Genomic DNA, 19987 nt, shown 5'->3' with positions numbered 1-19987 from the left:
ACCATCTGGTCGAAACGCGTCTGAGCCACTTGGCAAACGCACCATCCATTATATCCACTTGGATGTCTTGTATTCTGTACATGTTTGATGTTATGCATTTTTATATGTTCAGTCATTTTTGCTACTTTTATGTAGAGGGGACTTTTTAAACTTTCCCAATAAATATTTGATTTTATATCTACTAGTGTTATACTCAACTATTTACTCCTTGGGTGTCACAAAGCCCCGGTGCAACTCACCATTTCCCCATTTCTCTTGTGGATGAGGTTGAGCTTTATTTTTTTTAGCGAGTAGGATTTTATTAGTGCTGGATGTGGGGCTAAAAGGTATATTATCCTGAGTACACTGGGAACTCCTTCGTCATGCAGCAGGATTCAATAGGGGTTGATTTGCTAAAGGCAAATAGGCTGTTCACTTTGCAAGGGAAGTTGCACATTACAAGGGAATTTTCCCCGGGAGCTTAGGAAAAGTGATGAAATTTGAGAATTAAGAATATTCAATCCCTTGCAAGGAAAATAAAAAACAGCACTTTTGCTTGTTCATGATTGGATGATGGGAGTCAGCAGAGCTTCACCCCATTCACTAAGCTCTGTGGAAAATTCCCTTGCAACAGTCTATTTACATTTCGTTTTTAAAAAAATGTGTTGTGCCAAACATGAACAAACATTATACAAATGCATAAAGTGCATATAGACACAAACATATAAAATACAAGAATTGTGTGATAACAAATGATAGGTGTATAAAAGTCTATAGAAAGAGGCGAGCCCCATCAACCGTGGGCTGACACATAATAAATCATTTCTTCCTATTAGCATAAAGTGCTGCCACCAGACACCTTCACCCAAAGGTGATAGTGGGGTGCACGCTTACCAGCTTCCCATGACCACCTAGATCTAGGGATGGTCTCAGAGCGCGTGTATAGTCTCCATTGGAAATAAGGTTATCCTCCACACAGCCTCAGTATCAACCAGGAACACCGTGACTAGAAGTGGCGGCCGGTGGTAATTTTTTTTTGGGGGGCGGTCGGTCAGGTGGGTCGGGTGCACTTACCCCATCTATGGTGGGCAGCGCTTCTCCCGGGTTTTTCCGGCAGCTTCCCTTGCTCGGCAGAGACAATGGCTTTCCCTTACCCTATTCTCCATGGGCATCGCGGTGGCTTCCGTTTCCTCCCTCCTCCTCGGCGGCCAATTGGGGCTCTTCTCTTTTCGGCCAATCAGAAAACGGGTCTCAGACCTGCTTCTGATTGGCCGGAATTGAAAATCAGTGTTTCAATAGCGAATATTCATTCGCTGTTGTAACACCTGGGTGGGACCCTGGCGCAATGCTCTGCGCCATGAGCACAACCTATTTTGAAGCCTATTAGAGCCTCTGGCTCTAATCAGGTGCTTAAAAAACACCCCCGCCACTGTATTTCACGTGCCCGGTGTCCTGAAAGGGGCGGGATGTGTAAATAGGGGGTGGCGGTGTCCTGTCAAAATAGTGGCTGTGGATAGAGCATTGGGTGGCGGCCGTGGATGGAGGGGGGCGGCGCTCCGGCACCCCTAAAGGACGGGCCGCAACTGGTGACTAGGATACACATGGCCAGTCCAATTCTCAGTATATCTCATGTAAAGCAAGAGGAAAAAGGCCTCTCCATAGTGTAAAACTTTTAAAATGCTTTATTGTATAAAATAATTGCACTTACACCAGCTTAAAAAAACATGCGCATGTATAAATAATCATCGAACCGGCATGGACATCCACTTCCTGGCACGCGATGACATCAGTACCAGGAGGCTCCTACCGACGTCATCATGTACCAGGAAGTGGATGTCCATGCTGGTTCGATGATTATTTATACATGCGCATGTTTTTTAAGCTGAAGTAACTGTTATTCTTTTACTTTGTGCACCTCAACGTTTACATACATACACACACTATTATAAATACATTTAAACAAACATTTTAAAATGTATTAACCTCCCTGGCGGTATGATTATTTCGGATTTTAGGTGCTGAAAGCGGTACAATTATTTTGCATGGAAATTTGGCGTTTTATATTGCAGGTCTGTAAATCTTAACAATAACACACTTAAATCTGTCCAAACCAGAGTCTAGTAGATATCCCGGGTATGATAAAGTTTGAAACACAAAAACATAAATTATAATATAATAAATAAAAATAAATAATTAAAAAAAAAAAAGTAATAAAATAAATTTCCCCACGATTCACTATCGCTCAATTCTGAAAGTGTTCTAATTTACTATCGCTGTTTTCTAGCTGGTCTAAAGCCACTTTTGACGTAAAGGGACACTTTTTGGTTGCTATGGACAATCTCCAGTTTCCAGGCAGAAAGAACAGTGTATATCATGTAAAACTGCATGCAGGGCATGGGCCAGAGCACTGGGGACAAAAGGGATGTGAAATCATTTCATACAGTACTGTAATCTGTAAGATTACAGTACTGTATGTGTTATGATTTTTACTTTTTTTTTAATTTGCCGCCAGGCTCCGCCCCCGTGCGTCGCGCCGCTCGCAGGGAACGGAGCCTGGCACGGAGGGGCTTCGGAGGAGGACGGAGCCCACGGACACTGCGGGTGACATCGCAGGATCCCAGGGACAAGGTAAGTAACGCCGCCCCAGGATCCTGCAATGCGATCCCGAGTGTGGCTCGGGGTTACCGCTAATGGTACTGAATTTTAACCCCGAGCCACACTCTGGAAAACCGCCAGGGAGGCTACAACATGGACAATGGGGTTGATTTACTAAAGGCAAACAGACTGTGCACTTTGCAAAGGGCAGTTGCACTCTGCAAGTGCAGTTGCTCCAAAGCTTAGTAAATGAGGTAAAGCTTCACTTTGCAAAGAATACCCAATCACATGCAAGGAAAATAAAAAAAACAGCATTATTTCTTGCACATGATTGGATGATGGAAGTCAGCAGAGCTTCTGCTCATTTATTAAGCTCTGAAGCAACTTTGCAAACTACACGGTCTATTTGCCTTTGGTAAATCAACCCCAATGTCAGTAGAGCAGTAGATGGTATCGGTAGGGCAGTGGATGGTGTCAGTAGTTTTTAAATTTTTATTATTTTTTACAGTTTTTTTATTCTTATTTATATTATCCTTTTTTTTTTTTTTTTTTAACAATTTTTTTTTTAGGAATCCCGTTGGGGGACTTTGGTGAAATATCAAGGGTCTACTCTAAACAGACTCCTGATGTCTCACTTTTGAGACAGAGAAAGGGACTGAGGACAGAGATTCCCTAGTTCCTTTCTCTGCAGCCTCAGCTGCACTGGACAGTGAAAAAATTGGGAAGTGATCTGTGCTGAGCAGCTTTTGGTTTCTTCACAAACACAGTTTACTATGCTTCAGTTATGAATGGACACACTAGCAATCGGTACCGATCACTTCAGAAAATGAAGGGGCTGGTAAATGACATATTTACCAGCCCCTTCCCTCACTCTGACACATCCCCCGCGCTGCGGGTGGGGCAGCAGGGGGTAAATCGCAGCTGCACAAGGTGATTAGGGTGTACCCAGGCACGCCCCCTGCACACGACTTTGCAAGAAAATTTTCAGGTGGCAAGGGTATTTTCCATTGCAAGTCATTGAAAATTTCCATTCCAAAGTAAACAGCCTATTTGTCTTTAGTAAACCAACCCTACTGTCTGCAAAACAAGGAGGTTGATTTACTAAAGGCAAATATACTGTGCATTACAAGTGCACCTGGACGTGCAGTTGCTCTAGATCTGAGTGGAAGCTCTGCTGATTTCTATCATCCAATCATGTGCAAGCAAAAATGCTGTTTTTTTATTTTTCATTTAATTAGAAAAATTATTAATATTAAAATTGTTGTTGTTACTATTGTTGCCATATATGCTTTACTGGTATTTAAGTGTCAGCCTTGTCCTTGTCAGGTACGGTGGTGTATGGTGAGACACTGGCAGCTGGACTGGGCAGCGATGGGACTCACTACTGGAGTAAGAACTGGGCAAAGGCTGCAGCTTTTGTTACCTCACCACCTCTGAGCACTGACCAGTCAACCCCAGAATATCTCTGTTCATTACTGTCCTGGTATGTATAGAGTTCTGTTATAGTAAATAATACATGGTCATATGTGGGTGGATCCATTCAGATATTTTATTATGTTATTTAATTACATATATATATATATATATATATGTATATATATACTGCCGCAGGACAGAATTCCAACATGATAACAACCCCAAACACACCTCCAAGACGACCACTGCCTTGCTAAAGAAGATGAGGGTAAAGGTGATGGACTGGCCAAGCATGTCTCCAGACCTAAACCCTATTGAGCATCTGTGGAGCATCTTCAAATGGAAGGTGGAGGAGTGCAAGGTCTCTAACATCCACCAGCTCCGTGATGTCATCATGGAGGAGTAGAAGAGGACTCCAGTGACAACCTGTGAAGCTCTGGTGAACTCCATGCCCAAGAGGGTTAAGGCAGTGCTGGAAAATAATGGTGGTCACACAAAATATTGACACTTTGGGTCCAATTTGGAAGTTTTCACTTAGGGGTGCACTCACTTTTGTTGCCAGAGGTTTTGACATTAATGGCTGTGTGTGGAGTTATTTTGAGGGGACAGCAAATTTACACTGTTATACAAGCTGTACACTCACTACTTTACATTGTAGCAAAGTGTCATTTCTTCACATGAGAAAGTATACATACAAAAATGTGAGGGATGTACTCACTTTTGTGAGATACTGTATATATATATATATATATATATATATATATATATATATATATTTCTTCAGTGGTGGCTGGTGGTTTTTTTTTTGGGGGGGGCGGCAAGCAACCACCCCTCTGGTCAGCCGGTAGCACCCCCACATCCCTCCCCCCGGGGGTCTCGTGGTCGGTTGATCACCCAGCACTTATCCCATCTAGGTTCTGGGTGGTCATCTCCTCCTACTCTGCATCACAGCAGCTTCTGCCATGCGCCTCACCCTTCCTCCTCCTAGGCATCCAATAGGATCGTCTGTCCTTTCAACCAAGGGGGTGATGGGTTTTATGACCCGCTTCCTGATTGGCCCAGAGGAGGATCAGTGTGAGAATAATGAATATTCATTCGCTTTTGTCACACAACTGGGTGGGCTCGGGGTGCAGTGCTCTGCGTCCTTAGCTCACTCTATTTTGAAGCCAATTAGAGCCTCTGGCTCTAATCACATGCTTAAACCCCCTCCCAATTGGAATCCATGCATCCAGCTCCCTGATCGTAGATTAGGGAGCCAGACACATGGATGGGGGAGTGGCGCCCCTAATGGATGGGCCGCCACTGTATATACACCCCCGCCATAGGAATCCATGCACCCAGCGTCCTGAAAGGGGCCGGGCGCCAGGATAGGGGGGGGGGTGGCGGAAGGAATAGGTGGGCAGGGATAGGTGGGCCGCCACAGAGGAGGACAATAAAAGGAGATATAATTACCCGCTCCTCCACTCCTTCTCCTGCAGCCCCTGCATCCCCATACTCTAGTGATCTAGGATCCTGACATCTTCAAGGCCAGAGTCCATAGCCCTCGTCTGGAATCGAGGATGACGAGGGACAGGCCACTACTGAATTGTGGGGGAGCACCATCTATTGGGGGAGTAGAGGGTCAGGTAAGTACTGTATAGCTGTTTCTCCTCTGCCCTAGAGAAAACCAATTATTAACCCTTGCAGTGCGGGCACAGCCCCACTGCAAGAGATGCTTTTTTTTCTGCACAGAGTTGGGCTTTACCTATCTTTGGTGTTTTGGCCATCTTCCCATTATTAAGAATGGTGCATGTAGGGCTGCAACTAACGATTATTTTCATAATCGATTAGTTGGCCGATTATTGTTTCGATTAATCGATTAATCGGTTAATAACCTTAAAAAAAAAGTGTGGTGTATAATTTAGTTAATATGTAAAGTTTAAAAAAAAAGGCAATTCATTCTTAAATATCTCTATGCAGTGGTAAATATAAACAACCAACTATATGGTTAGGGAGCAAAATATTGAATCCACTCTGAGAATAATAGACAGAAGAGATATACTGTATATTCACTATTAGAGGAGATATACTGTATACACTATTAGAAGAGAAATACTGTTTTTTGGCCAATTTGTTGTTGGGCAGATTAAAAAATACAAATTGCTGCAAAAACGCATTACATGCTTTTCTGCAGCTTCTCCATTGAAGTATATTGAACCTAAAAAGCACCATTTTGCATTAAGAAAAAAAAAAGTCCTTGACCCTTTCCAAATACGCAGCGGCTGAAAAAAAGGATAGATGTGAACGTGTCCCATAGGAAACCATGTTAAATTAACTGTAGTGTGTTTCTGCAAAAAGCACCAAAAAACACATAGATGTGAACCAGGTCTAAGACGTTTAGTAACATAATGGGGTTAAAAGAAACTAAAATGAGCCCTTTATAGTACAAAAAAAGCAAATAATCGCAACTGTAAGGAGTTCATTTTTTTTACTGTAGAACGGTGAAAGTAATATTTACAGTAGCGATTTGCTCTTTTTGTACTATAAAGGGCTCATTTTATTTTTTTAACCCCACTATTTTACTGGCCGATTAATCGATTATGAAAATAGTAATCGATTAATTTCATAATCGATTAGTTGTTGATTAATCGATTAGTTGTTTCAGCCCTAGGTGCATGTTCCCACCTCAGTGCTGCAGTGCACCTTGTTTGGAAAAAATAGACATCTGTTTTTTTTTTATGCATATTAGTGTGTTGGGGGGCCTATAGAAGTCAATGGCAGCACAGCAAAGTGCATTCAACATGCATTTTGATGCACTGGCAACAGGTATTACCAAGCATTGATCAATGGCTATTAACCCTATCAACTCCAAATTTCTAAATTCAAAAGTGTAATGCCCCGTACACACGGTCGGACATTGATCGGACATTCCGACAACAAAATCCATGGATTTTTTCCGATGGATGTTGGCTCAAACTTGTCTTGCATACACACGGTCACACAAAGTTGTCGGAAAATCCCATCGTCCTAAACGCGGTGACGTAAAACACGTACGTCGGGACTATAAACGGGGCAGTAGCCAATAGCTTTCATCTCTTAATTTATTCTGAGCATGCGTGGCACTTTGTGTGTCGGATTTGTGTACACACGATTGGAAATTCCGACAACGGATTTTGTTGTTGGAAAATTTTATATCCTGCTCTCAAACTTTGTGTGTCGGAAAATCCGATGGAAAATGTGTGATGGAGCCTACACATGGTCGCAATTTCCGACAACAAGGTCCTATCACACATTTTCCACACAAATCTATCGTGTGTACAGGGCATAAGAAGGGAGGACCCCCACCATGCCAACATCATATGAAAAAGGATTGAGCCAGCCATTAATGTCTAAACCGCTGGCAACAAAAGTGAGTACACCCCTAAGTGAAAATGTCCAAATTGGGCCCAATTAGCCTCCCGATGTCATGTGACTCATTAGTGTTACAAGGTCTCAGGTGTGAATTGGGAGCAGGTGTGTTAAATTTGGTGTTATCACTCTCACTCTCTCATACTGGTCACTGGAAGTTCAACATGGCACCTAATGGCAAAGAACTCTCTGAGGATCTGAAAAAAAGAATTGTTGCTCTACATAAAGATGGCCTAGGCTATAAGAAGATTGCCAAGACCCTGAAACTGAGCTGCAGCATGGTGGCCAAGACCATACAGCGGTTTAACAGGACAGGTTCCACTCAGAACAGGCCTCGCCATGGTCCACCAAAGAGGTTGAGTGCACGTGCTCAGCGTCATATCCAGAGGTTATCTTTGGGAAATAGACGTATGAGTGCTGCCAGCTTTGCTGCAGAGGTTGAAGGGGTGGGAGGTCAGCCTGTCAGTGCTCAGACCATACACCGCATCAAATTGGTCTGCATGTCTGTCGTCCCAGATAGAAGCTTCTTCTAAAGATGATGCACAAGAAAGCCTGCAAACAGTTTGCTGAAGACAAGCAGACTAAGGACATGGATTACTGGAACCATGTCCTGTGGTCTGATGAGACCAAGATAAACGTATTTGGTTCAGATGGTGTGAAGCGTGTGTGGCGGCAACCAGGTGAGGAGTACAAAGACAAGTGTGTCTTGCCTACAGTCAAGCATGGTGGTGGAAGTGTCATGGTCTGGGGCTGCATGAGTGCTGCCGGCACTGGGGAGCTACAGTTCATTGAGGGAACCATGAATGCCAACATGTACTGTGACATACTGAAGCAGAGCATAATCCCCTCCCTCCGGAGACTGGGCCCCAGGGCAGTATTCCAACATAAAGACCCCAAACACACCTCCAAGATGACCACTGCCGTGCTAAAGAAGCTGAGGGTAAAGGTGATGGACTGGCCAAGCTTTTTTCCAGACCTAAACCCTATTGAGCATCTGTGGGGCATCCTCAAACGGAAGGTGGAGGAGCGCAAGGTCTCTAACATCCACCAGCTCTGTGAGGTCATCATGGAGGAGTGGAAGAGGACTCCAGTGGCAACCTGTGAAGCTCTGGTGAACTCCATGCCCAAGAGGGTTGAGGCAGTGCTGGAAAATAATGGTGGCCACTCAAAATATTGACACTTGGGGCCCAATTTGAACATTTTCACTTAGGGGTGTACTTACTTTTGTTGCCAGCGGTTTAGACATTAATGGCTGTGTGTTGAGTTATTTTGAGGGGACAGCAAATTTACACTGTTATACAAGCTGTACACTCACTACTTTACATTGTAGCGAAGTGTCATTTCTTCAGTGTTGTCACATGAAAAGATAGAATAAAATATTTACAAAAATGTGAGGGGTGTACTCACTTTTGTGAGATACTGTAAAAAATATAAATGTCTTTATTACAAAAATACAAAAAAATACAATAAAAAAGAAACGTAGACACTAAAATGTGACAAAAAACAACACCCTCAACTGGATAAGGTCAACAGATACCCAATCTACAAGGAGGCATAGATTCTGTCAATAAGTTGTAAAGCAATCCATTGTAAAATATATACGTGTATCGGGAATTAGGGTCCATGAACTCCTCCAAACTTGTATAGTCAAATTCAAAAAGTAAATTCAAAAGTGATTTGAAAACATCCGTCAAAACATTATGAACACACAAAGTAAATGCACAGGCATAGATCTAAATGGGCTTTTAATGTTTTTAAAAGTCGTTCCACCTAATCCTCATAAAATAAACCACTCATTATCTTCTCACAGGTTAGGCTTGTCAACCAATCACATCCTTCCTTTATTATATTTTGTTAATTCAGTTAATTAAAAGGGTTCATGATTAAGGCCTGGTTCACACCTTTGCATTTTTTAGTGCATTTTGCAGAAACACACTACAGTCCATTTACCATGGTTTCCTGTGGATGTAGTTCACATCTGTGTATTTTATGGAAAGGGCCAGGGACTTTTTTCAGATTTTTGGCCCCATAGACTTCAATGGATCAAAAATGTGTATTGAAAAACGCAAAATGCACCTGCAATATGCAAACTGCAACCTGCATAGGTGTGAATCAGGCCTAAGTCTGTGTTGCTTTGCTGTTTACCTGTTTTCAGGTCTAGTAGGATATCCTATAGAACAGTGATATGCAATTAGCGGACCTCCAGCTATGCCAGAGCATGCCTCTGCCTCTGGGTGTCATGCTTGTGGCTGTCAGAGTCTTTCTATGTCTCATGGGACTTGTAGTCCCTGCTATAGAAGCATAACATGTGGAGAGCTTAAAGGGGTTGTAAACCCTCGTGTTTTTTCACCTTAATGCATCCTATGCATTAAGGTGAAAAAAACTTCTGACACTGACCGGCCCCCCTGTTTTACTCACCTGAGCCCTATCGTTCCCTCGCCGGAGACGCGCAACTTCGATCTAGGTAAAGAGTCTCTGACAGAGACTCTTTACCATGTGATCAGCCGTGTCCAATCACAGCTGATCACGATGTAAACAGGAAGAGCCGTTGATCGGCTTTCCTCACTCACGTCTGACAGACGCGAGTAGAGGAGAGCCGATCGGCTGCTCTCCTGATGGGGGGGTCTGTGCTGATTGTTTATCAGTGCAGCCCCCCCTCAGATGCCCACCCAGGACCACCAGGGATGGCCACCACACTGGACCACCAAGTATGCCACCCTAGTCCACCAGGGAATTGCCAATCAAGGCCCAGGCAGCTGCCAATCAGTGCCAATTCAGTGCCAATTCTGTTAAATCTATCAGTGCCAGCCATCAGTGCCGTCTTTCAGTGTCACCTGTCAGTGCCCAGCAGTGCCATCTATCAATGCCACCATAAGTACCCATCAGTGCAGCCTTTCAGTGCCCATCAGTGTCGCCTATCAGTGCCCATCAGTGCCGCCTTTCAATGCCCATCAGTGCCACCTATCAGTGCCGCCTATCAGTGCCCATTGCCAGTGCCCATCAGTGCCATCCCATTGGTGCCACCTCATTGGTGCCGCCTTATCAGTGCAGCTTATCAGTGCCCATCAGTGAAGGAGAAAACGTACTTATTTACAAAATGTTATAACAAAAACAAAGAAAAACTTTTTTTTTTTCAACATTTTCGGTCTTTTTTTATTCGTTTAGCAAAAAATAAAAACAGCAGAGGTGATCAAATACCACCAAAAGAAAGCTCTATTTGTGGGAACAAAATGATAAAAATTTAGTTTGGGTGCAGTGTAGCATGACCGCGCAATTGTCATTTAAAAAGTGACAGCACTGAAAGCTGAAAATTGGCCTGGGCAGGAAGGTGTGAAAGTGCCCGGTATTGAAGTGGTTAAATGTCATTCAGCATCTCACATATCTGTGACATCAAAATCCTCCATAATCTAATCTTCTTGCAGTAGAGCTTAATGATGAAGGAGGTTGAGCTTTATTTGTTCAGTAAGTAGGATTTCATTAGTGCTGGAGGTGGGGCTAAAAGATATATTATGCTGATTACACTGGGAACTCTTGCAGCAGGATTCAATAGAGGTTGATTTTCTAAAGGCAAATAGGCTGTTCACTTTGCAAGGGAATTTTCCCCAGAGCTTGGGAAATGTGATGAAACCTCCCTTTGCAAAGAATACCCAATCCCATGCAAGGAAAATAAAAAACAGCACTTTTGCTTGATCATGATTGGATGATGGTAGTCAGCAGAGCTTCACCTCTGGGGAAAATTTCCTTGCAAAGTGAACAGTCTATTTACCTTTAGTAAAACAACCCCATTAAATTAAATTACAAATGAATTAAAGGGAATCTGGGAGAAGTATCACCCTCCAAAATACCCTAAAATCAACACAGATTAAAGAGGAGTTTCAGCCGCAAAAAAGTTATTTTTTTTTTAAAAGTCACCAGCTACAAGTACTGTAGCTGCTGACTTTAAATGAGGACACTTGCCTGTCCAGGGAGCCAGCGATGTTGCCCCCCCGAGTCCGATTCGTCCACCGGCTCGGGTGTAGGCACCGCCATTCCAACTAAGAGTTACTGTGGCGCTTTGTGAATGGCCAGCATGTCTTCACACAGGTCCCAGAAGGCAGCGGGGGTGAAGGAGGAGGTCTCGCCGCAGTAGAGAACATGACGCCCAGCGCTGCGGCCGAGCTAGGACGGAAGTACACTTAGTACTTCTAAAAAGGTATGAAAGAAAAAAAAATATTTATATAGATATCCAAAAATGAGGGGTGGAGGGGTGGTCTTTAGTTTAAGACCACCTTGTAAAAGTGGGTGGAACTCCAGTGGAGCTTTATCACTTATCCCCCCCCCCCCAGAAGAATTGGAGCAGTTTTAGAATTTTTGATTTTTATTAGCCCTCTACCTCCCTGTCATTGCACCTTAGGCCAGAATGACGTACACCGGGTCCTGAGGCCTCTTGGGATACTTACATCACATCTCCCAGGAGGTTGCAGAATCGGCACACAGAGTGGCTGGAGAAGTGTGCCGGAGGTGGGCCAGACCAAGCAATTAGACCGAGCAATTTGCAGCTTAGTAAATGAGGTAAAGTTTCCCTTCGTAAAGAATAGACAATCACGCGCAAGGAAAATAAAAAAAACTACATTTTTGCTTGCACATGATTGGATGATGGAAGTCAGTGAAGCTTCTGTTCATTTACTAAGTGCAAAGTCTATTGGCCTTTAGTAACTTAACCCCATAGTGTTGAATGACACTGGGGGGTTTTTCCTACATAGCCTGACGGGAGAAAGTGACTAAAACAAAAGATGTTTTATCTTTTAGCTAAGAAAGCAGTGGCGGCCCATCCATACGGGGCGCAGGTGCCAATCCATGCGCCCGACCCCTAATCTACATGCAGGGCACCGGACACATGGATTCCAAATGTTTTTTTTATTTTTTTAGAGCTTGAAGCACTAATTGGCTTCAAAAGAGGGTGGGCTTGGGGCGCAGAGCACTGCAACCCTGAATCCACCAAGTTGTGTGATAATAGCGAATTACTATAAATAAAAAATATGTATGTATAACAAATCAACAACACAAATAAATGGTGACATTAGCATATAAACATTATAAAGTGCATTGTGCAAATATTTATATGAGGTATCCAGAAGTGAGACCTTCCATATATAAAGATATAAGAGGAGTCATATAGTATACCCACAGTATAACAAAACAGTCCAAATAGTGAGTGAAAATCACAAGTTAGTTTCAATGATGATTATAAGGGACAATCCAAAAGGGGGGGTCAACACGGTATGTGCATCAACCACCCAGGGGAGAAGAGTGAATATGCTTACCAGAAGACAACATCAACCGAGCATATAGCAGTACTGATCAGGATGGTAGTCACAGAAATGATATCCAAGAATAAGACACCAAGATTCTTTGCAGTGATAGACCCTCTTGTCAAATCATAGACTCCAACTTTTATAGAAGACAAGAGACCTCCACATAGTATAAAACTGTTTAGCAACAAATTTTATTAAAAAGTAAAAAACCTACCCAAATTTCAAAATGACAGGCATCAATGAGACATCTCATGTGATCACATGGGTATTGAAAAGTGCCGCAATGACATGAAGCAGACTCAACCAAATCTAATGTGTTTCGTCTGCAAAGACTTCACCACTGAGTCGTGGTCCATACATTGGGCATTAATATAGATAAAATAATCCACAATAATCTGACAAACCTGTGTAAAATGCTTAGACCCGGAGCCGTGTCCATCAATTAATATTCAATATTGCCTTCCTGATTCTCCTCCTGGCCAATCAGGAAGCAGGTCCTGAGACCCGATTGGCCAGGGAGTTTTAGGACTCCCTGGCTAATCGGGTCTCAGGACACACTTCCTGTTCAGCTGGGAAGAGAAGCAACGGCCCGGCTCTTCCTTCCCCCTGCCTCCTAAGTTACGGTCAGTCTCCCGCGGCGGGGTGGCGGTGGATCGCCGCCATGTTCTAGTACATCTAACGCGGGGGGGGCCTGGCTGGGTGCTTATGGCGAATGCTGCCTTCCCATCCATCATCTCGAAATATGGCGTTAGTTTGCCCCCCCCCCCCCCCCCGAAATATTTAGCACCAGCCACCAATGTAAGGATAGTGCAAATTACTTTTAATGGCAGAGATGGGCAACTGGGTGGGAAACCTGGCTGAAGGCACAAAATGTGATAAATGCTGTTTCTGGGCTGACAGTCTAATGCCAATTCTCTCCTGCAGTTCTGACCTCCAGGTAACAGGCAGTGCTCACTGTGCCTTCACCACAGCACAGAAAGCCGTCGGGAAGGACAATTTCACCCTAATACCAGAAGGCACCAATGGGGTGGAAGAACGAATGTCGATAATCTGGGAAAAATGCGTGGTAAGGAGAATACGGTTTTTGTATTGCAACAAAGCTGGTAAATGCCACACAAAATAACATTAATGGTAAAATGTAAAAGATAAAAAGTCAACACTTATTTTTATTCCTAATAATCTGATATAAGAATAAGCACAATATGGACAAATGCAGCAGTAAGGTATGAATAATAGAACCCTGCTAAAAATATGAGCATTGTCATTACTGTATAACAAAAACCTACAACTTTTTTTTAAGACATAGCAAGAGAACAGACTATGGGATTTTTAAGGTGCCAAAACACAACAAAAATAACAAAAAGGTATCAAAATTTAATTTAGAAACATCTAAAAATCAAGTTGTCGTCATAAATAACCATACAATACATGTAACAGATGCATCTGATTCTAATCTCTACATGTTTCGTCAAATGATGGCTTCTTCATGTGAACTTTCATTAGGCACTGCGTATATGATCACTATAAATTGAAAATTACATAATTTAGACACAACACATCAAAGATAGTAATATTCATAAAAACACATAATTATATCAAAATATTTTTTTTTGCCTATATGTCCAATGTGTAAAGGCCTGTGCATTGTTCATAGGTCTCCATTACCTGAGTGTTGATGAATATTCTGCTTTAAAATCCAATAGGTGTTTGGCTCCAAAAACACTTTTTCATCAACACATGATTGGATGATGAACGTCAGCAGCTCTTGTAGAGTTCAACCTCACTTTGCAAAGTTCATAGTCTATTTGCCTTTTAATAAATCAACCCCTATACTGTCTGGAGTTAGGCTTTTTAACCACTTCAGCCCCGAAAGGTTTTGCCCCCTTCATGACCAGGCCGTTTCTGTTTTTGCGATGCGGCACTGCGTTGCTTTAACTGGCAATTGCACGGTCGTGCGACACTGTACCCAAATAAAATTGATGTCCTTTTTGATCACCTCTACGGTTTTTATTTTTTGTGCTATAAACGAAAAAAGATTGACAATTTTGAAAAAGAAAAACAATATTTTTTACTTTCTGCTATAAAACATATCCAATAAAAAAGAATGTAAAAATTCAAATTTATTCATCAATTTAGGCCAATATGTATTCTGCTACATATTTTTGGTAAAAAAAATCCCAATACACAAAAGTTTGCGTCTACAAACTATGGGATATATTTATAGAATATTTTTTTTTTTTTTTACTAGTAATAGTGGCGATCAGCGATTTTTAGCGGGACTGCGACATTGCGGCGGAAAAAACTGCCACTAAGGGGTTGATTTATAAAAGGCAAATGAACTTTGCACCTTGCAAAATGCAGTTGCACTCCAGAGCTTAGTAAATAAGGTAAAGCTTGCAAAGAACACCCAATCACATTCAAGGAAAATAAAAAAAACAGCACTTTGCTTGCACACGATTGGATGATGGAAGCTTCTGCTCATTTACTAAGCTCTGGAGCAACTGCTCATGCAGGGTGCAACTGCACTTTGCAATGTCAACAGTTTATTTGCCCCCCCCCCATCGGGAGCACACAATGGATCAACAGGAGGGATTCCCCTGTCAGCACTGTCTGTGTTGATGGGGGAATCATGCAAATTTCTTTCCTGCAACCCGTGGTTGCAGGAAAGAAATTCACACCGTGTATGGCCTGCCTTACACTTCTTGCATTCAAAAAATCAATATAAAGCGGAGCTCCACCCTAATATGGAGCTTCTGCTCATCGGATTCCTCCCCCCCTCTGGTGCCACAATTGGCACCTTTCAGGGGGGAGGGGGGTGCAGATACCTTTATAATACAGGTATTTGCACCCACTTCCGGGAATAGCTAGCCGCAGATGCCCCCCCCCCTTCCCCCCCGCTTTTGTGTTCTGGGAAACACACAGTTCCCACAACACAACGGGGACCAGCAAAGACGTGCAGCGCGACTCGCGCATGCACAGTAGGGAACTGGGCAGTAAAGCCGCAACGCTTCACTTCCTGATTCCCTGACCGAGGATGGCGGCGGGGGCAGCCGAGAACCGAGCGATTGCTCATCATCTGCTGCGGACATCGCGGACACCCTGGACAGGTAAGTGTCCATTTATTAAAAGTCAGCAGCTGCAGTATTTGTAGCTGCTGGCTTTTAATATTTTTTTTTAAGGTGGACTCCCACTTTAAGGATGTATTGTGTAATACAAAGTTGCACATATTTCTGTGTGTTATGTTTACTGGAATTTCGTTTTAATTGGTAAAATGGATGATGTAGATAAAATAAGATCCCAGAAAGAGGATGCAGACTTTGTCATACACATAATGATATTTTGATTGTGCATTACAAAAGTTAAAATTGTATTTTATATGCAAAGCTTATTAAACACACTAAGAATGTTTGATTTGGTGAAATGCGTTGTTTCTCTGGGGCTGATCATTCCTCTCCATGAAAAGAACCCCACGTTGATTGAGGATCATTCTCAAACAATTGTATCATTATGTGCAGGGCCAACGTATGGGCCCATCAGTATGCATTGTGTGTATTTTTCCAGTACAGCAAGAAAATCTCCATTGTTCTTATTAGGATCTGTTCCCTCCAATGCATGTCATTGCAGTGCATTGAGAAAGAGTCTTGCATATTGCCCTTTGGTGCCTTGGCCTATATTTTCCGGGTTCCTTTCTTTACTTTAAGAAATAGAGATTAAATCTTTCAAAAAAGTTTTGTATCTACAATATTAATACATTTAATTTTGAGATGAATGAAGTCTAGGGGATATTAACATGGTCAGGTTTATTTTTAAATTAGAGAATATTTTCTTTTTTTTTTCTTTTTCATTGTTTTTCTTCTCTTCTTCAGACCTCTGGCAGGATGGACGAGAATGAGTTTGTAGCGGTGACCAGTACAAACGCAGCCAAAATTTTCAACTTGTATCCGCGGAAGGGAAGAATCGCCACGGGCTCAGACGCTGACCTAGTTATCTGGAATCCAAAAACATTAAAAATCATTTCTGCCAAGACACATCATTCAGTAAATAACAGTTTTACTTGTTCCCTAAGTCATTTTTATTTAGCCATTCATGTTTGTTTATGACAAAAAATAAAGGGGTCGATTTACTTAAACTGGAGAGTGCAAAAACTGGTGCAGCTGTACATGGTAGCCAATCAGCTTCTAGGTTCAGCTCGTTCAATTAGGCAGGGTTCACACTGGTACGACAAACGCTCCGACATTGGGAGCTCATGTCGCATGACGTGTGAAAATCAATGTTTCCCTATGGGAGCCGTCTTAACTGGTCCGACACAAGTCGGTCCGACTTTGAAAATGCTCCCTGTACTACTTTGTTCCGACTTTGTTCTTACTTCAACCCATTGAATATCACTCAAGTCGGATCAAAGTCGGATCGCCGTCTTGACTGATCCGACTTTGGCATGCGACTTGTGTTCTGATGATCTTGAAGGGGAACCCCAGGCAAAAAATGAAAAAAAAATGGGTTCCCTCTCCAAGACCATAACAGACCCTTTGGACTGGCATGGATTTTAAGGGGAACATCCCACGCCAAAAAAACGGGTCTGGTATGGTCTTGGGTAGGGAACCCATGCCGTTTTTTTTTTTTTCATTTTTTGTGTGGGTTCCCCTTCAAAATCATCAAAACACAAGTTGCATGCCAAAGTCGGATCCCAAAATCCATACCAGACCCTTATCCGAGCATGCAGCCTGGCAGGTCAGGAAAGGGGGTGGGGACGAGCAAGTGCCCCCCCCCCTCCCCCTCCTGAAACGTACCAGGCTGCATGCCCTTAACATATGCAGCATAGCTTTCTTGTTATACTCATTGTGGAACATAAGGGGTTAATCCTCTGCAGTGTGTAAAAAGGCTGTTTGATCCTGTATGCACAGATCCTCCCCGTTCCTGCACTGTCTATCTGGGGAAAGCCAGCTAACACAGGCAGGGTAGCCCACCAGCACATGCTCAGTTGTGTCTTTTATGCTGGAGAGAACATTTACTTGTTCTCAGAGCTAGCCAGGTCACATGATCTTGGCATCACACACATGGGCCTGAACACTCAGCACTGGAGAAACTGTGTAGTTTATCACTGACTGTGGTATACAGATCAGCCAAAAAGGTATATATTGGCAATATTTTAATGTAAAAATTGTATTTTATAAGCTGTGGGCACTGTGGTGGGGGGGGGGGGGGGCAAATGAACTATTTTCATGTTACTGGATTTAGTAACACTTTAAGGCTCTGCTCACATCTAGGCGTCCCATATCACAGGCCGAATTGCCGCGATTCTGTCAGTGATCCCAAATTGACGCAAAATCGCGGGACGTGCTTGCGATCCCTGTGACTTCCAATGGCACCCCCCCCCGATCATGATGCAATTGTGCAGCGACTGTTGCCCGACGAATTGCGGTAAAATTGCACCAACAGATTTGTGGGACACCTGTTGCTCAAAAGACATTTGCGTCGATTTGGGATCGCAGGCAGAATCGCGGCTATTCCACCCGCTATCCGGAACGCCTAGATGTCAACATAGCCTAAAAAGGTCTTGTTTTTGTACAGAACTACTTCCAGCTATAGCCAAGACCTCAATAAATGAGAACATATAAAAAAGGGATGTTATAAACCTAATTCCCCTTTTAAAGAAACCCTTTTTCTGTGTGTAATAACTGTTATCGAAGTAATAGCAGTGTTAACTCCAATGGATTACGGTGTTCTCTATATCAGCTGCCAGTCGTGTATAATTTAAAGGTTTCTTTTTTACATTTTAAGCAGAATAAAATATAAAACAGAAAATTGCAGGCAAACACAATCCCAGGCAGAGACTTATGCCGCGTACACACGGGTGGACTTTTCGACCGGACTGGTCCGACGGACCGAATCCGGCGGACAATCCGACCGTGTGTGGGCTCCATCGGACCTGCAGCGGACTTTTTCGGTCAAAAATCTGACGGACTTTAGATTTGAAACGTTTCAAATCTTTCCGACGGACTCGAGTCCGGTCGAAAAGTACGCTCGTCTGTATGCTATTCCGACGGACAAAAACCGACGCTAGGGCAGCCATTGGCTACAGGCTATGAACTTCCTTATTTTAGTCCGGTCGTACGTCATCACGTACAAAACCGTCGGACTTTGGTGTGATCGTGTGTAGGCAAGTCCGTTCGTTGGGAAAGTCCGTCGGAAGTCTGCCGAAAGTCCATCGGATAGACCGGTCCGGCCGAAAAGTCCGCCCGTGTGTACGCTGCTTTATTGTTCTCTGCTGAGCAGTAGTCAGGTAATCCATAAACAATATTTTTTTTTTATTAGTGATCCCTCAGAGCAATGGTAAAGGTATTTTGGAGGCATTTCAGAAAATGTACACCTAGTGCAGAGGGATTTAAGGGGTCAGCTTAGCCAAAAATGACATTTTAGCTGAATGGAACCCAGTGGGCTAAGCCTGGCTCTGGAATTGTACATGTGCTGTAACTTTCCACCAATATTTATGTGTCTCAGCTCCTCCTATTGCATTCTCCATAACATAAAATAAGTCGATCCAACACAGAGAGTTGGACTCCATATAATAGATGCAGCGTCCTCAGGATACAGTATGTCTAGAAAACTCTACCAAGATCTCCCTTCCATATTTCTGTCTTATTCTGGGAAATGTAGGTGTTTACACCAATCTACTCCAGATCCTCCTGTGACATTCTCTGTATAAAAAAAGTCCAGTGGGAAGAGTGTACAATGGTCAATGCAGGTGTCCAGGAACTCAACCACAGGGATCTCACCAATACCAATAGATTTCTTGAGAGATATAAGAAACAATTATGGGGGGGTTTTCTTTGCAGCATCTACCAAAACGAAAATATCAGTTTTGGTTGGACTTAAATGATCACTAAAGCTATTTTTTTTTTTTATAACAAACATGTTATACTTACCTCCACTGTGCAGCTCGTTTTGCACAGAGTGGCCCCGAACCTGGTCTTCTGGGGTCTCCCGGCGGCTGTCTCGGCTCCCCCCCCCCGCAAGGACTCAACAATTTCATGCAAACTCCCTCACATGGTGTTGAGTGCGTGCGGGCGCGCTCCCGTGATACCGCCGGCGGCCATAGCCGCTCACTGTATCACTCGGCCCCGCCCCCCGACGCGCCGCGTCATTGGATGTGATTGACAGCAGCGCGAGCCAATGGCTGTGCTGCTTTCAATCTAACCACTCTAGCCAGTCAACGGCCAGGCTGATCGGCGAAGAGGATGTCAGGAGCAAGCGCGGGACTTTCGAGGGGTCAGGTTAGTAAAACGGGGAGGGGCTGGGGGGGACCATTATTGTCAGAT

At 43.3% G+C, this 19987-nt stretch overlaps 1 protein-coding gene across 4 annotated transcripts in view; it reads left to right on the top strand.

The window, feature by feature from the left end:
• DPYSL4 (dihydropyrimidinase like 4) overlaps positions 1 to 19987 on the top strand; it is an 82702-nt gene that overhangs the window by 42206 nt on the left and 20509 nt on the right. For all 4 annotated transcript variants that reach the window (XM_073595675.1, XM_073595676.1, XM_073595677.1 and 1 more), the window contains exons 9-11: positions 3901 to 4057; positions 13596 to 13737; positions 16538 to 16708. In XM_073595675.1, coding sequence (XP_073451776.1) covers positions 3901 to 4057; positions 13596 to 13737; positions 16538 to 16708 — 470 coding nt within the window. The remainder of the gene's footprint in view (positions 1 to 3900; positions 4058 to 13595; positions 13738 to 16537; positions 16709 to 19987) is intronic.

This window comes from Aquarana catesbeiana, linkage group LG08 (genome assembly GCF_042186555.1).
Source record: "Aquarana catesbeiana isolate 2022-GZ linkage group LG08, ASM4218655v1, whole genome shotgun sequence".
Taxonomy (NCBI): Eukaryota; Metazoa; Chordata; class Amphibia; order Anura; family Ranidae; genus Aquarana; species Aquarana catesbeiana.
The sequence above is the reverse complement of the archived record's forward strand: the minus strand, read 5'-3'. Positions and strand labels throughout refer to the sequence as shown.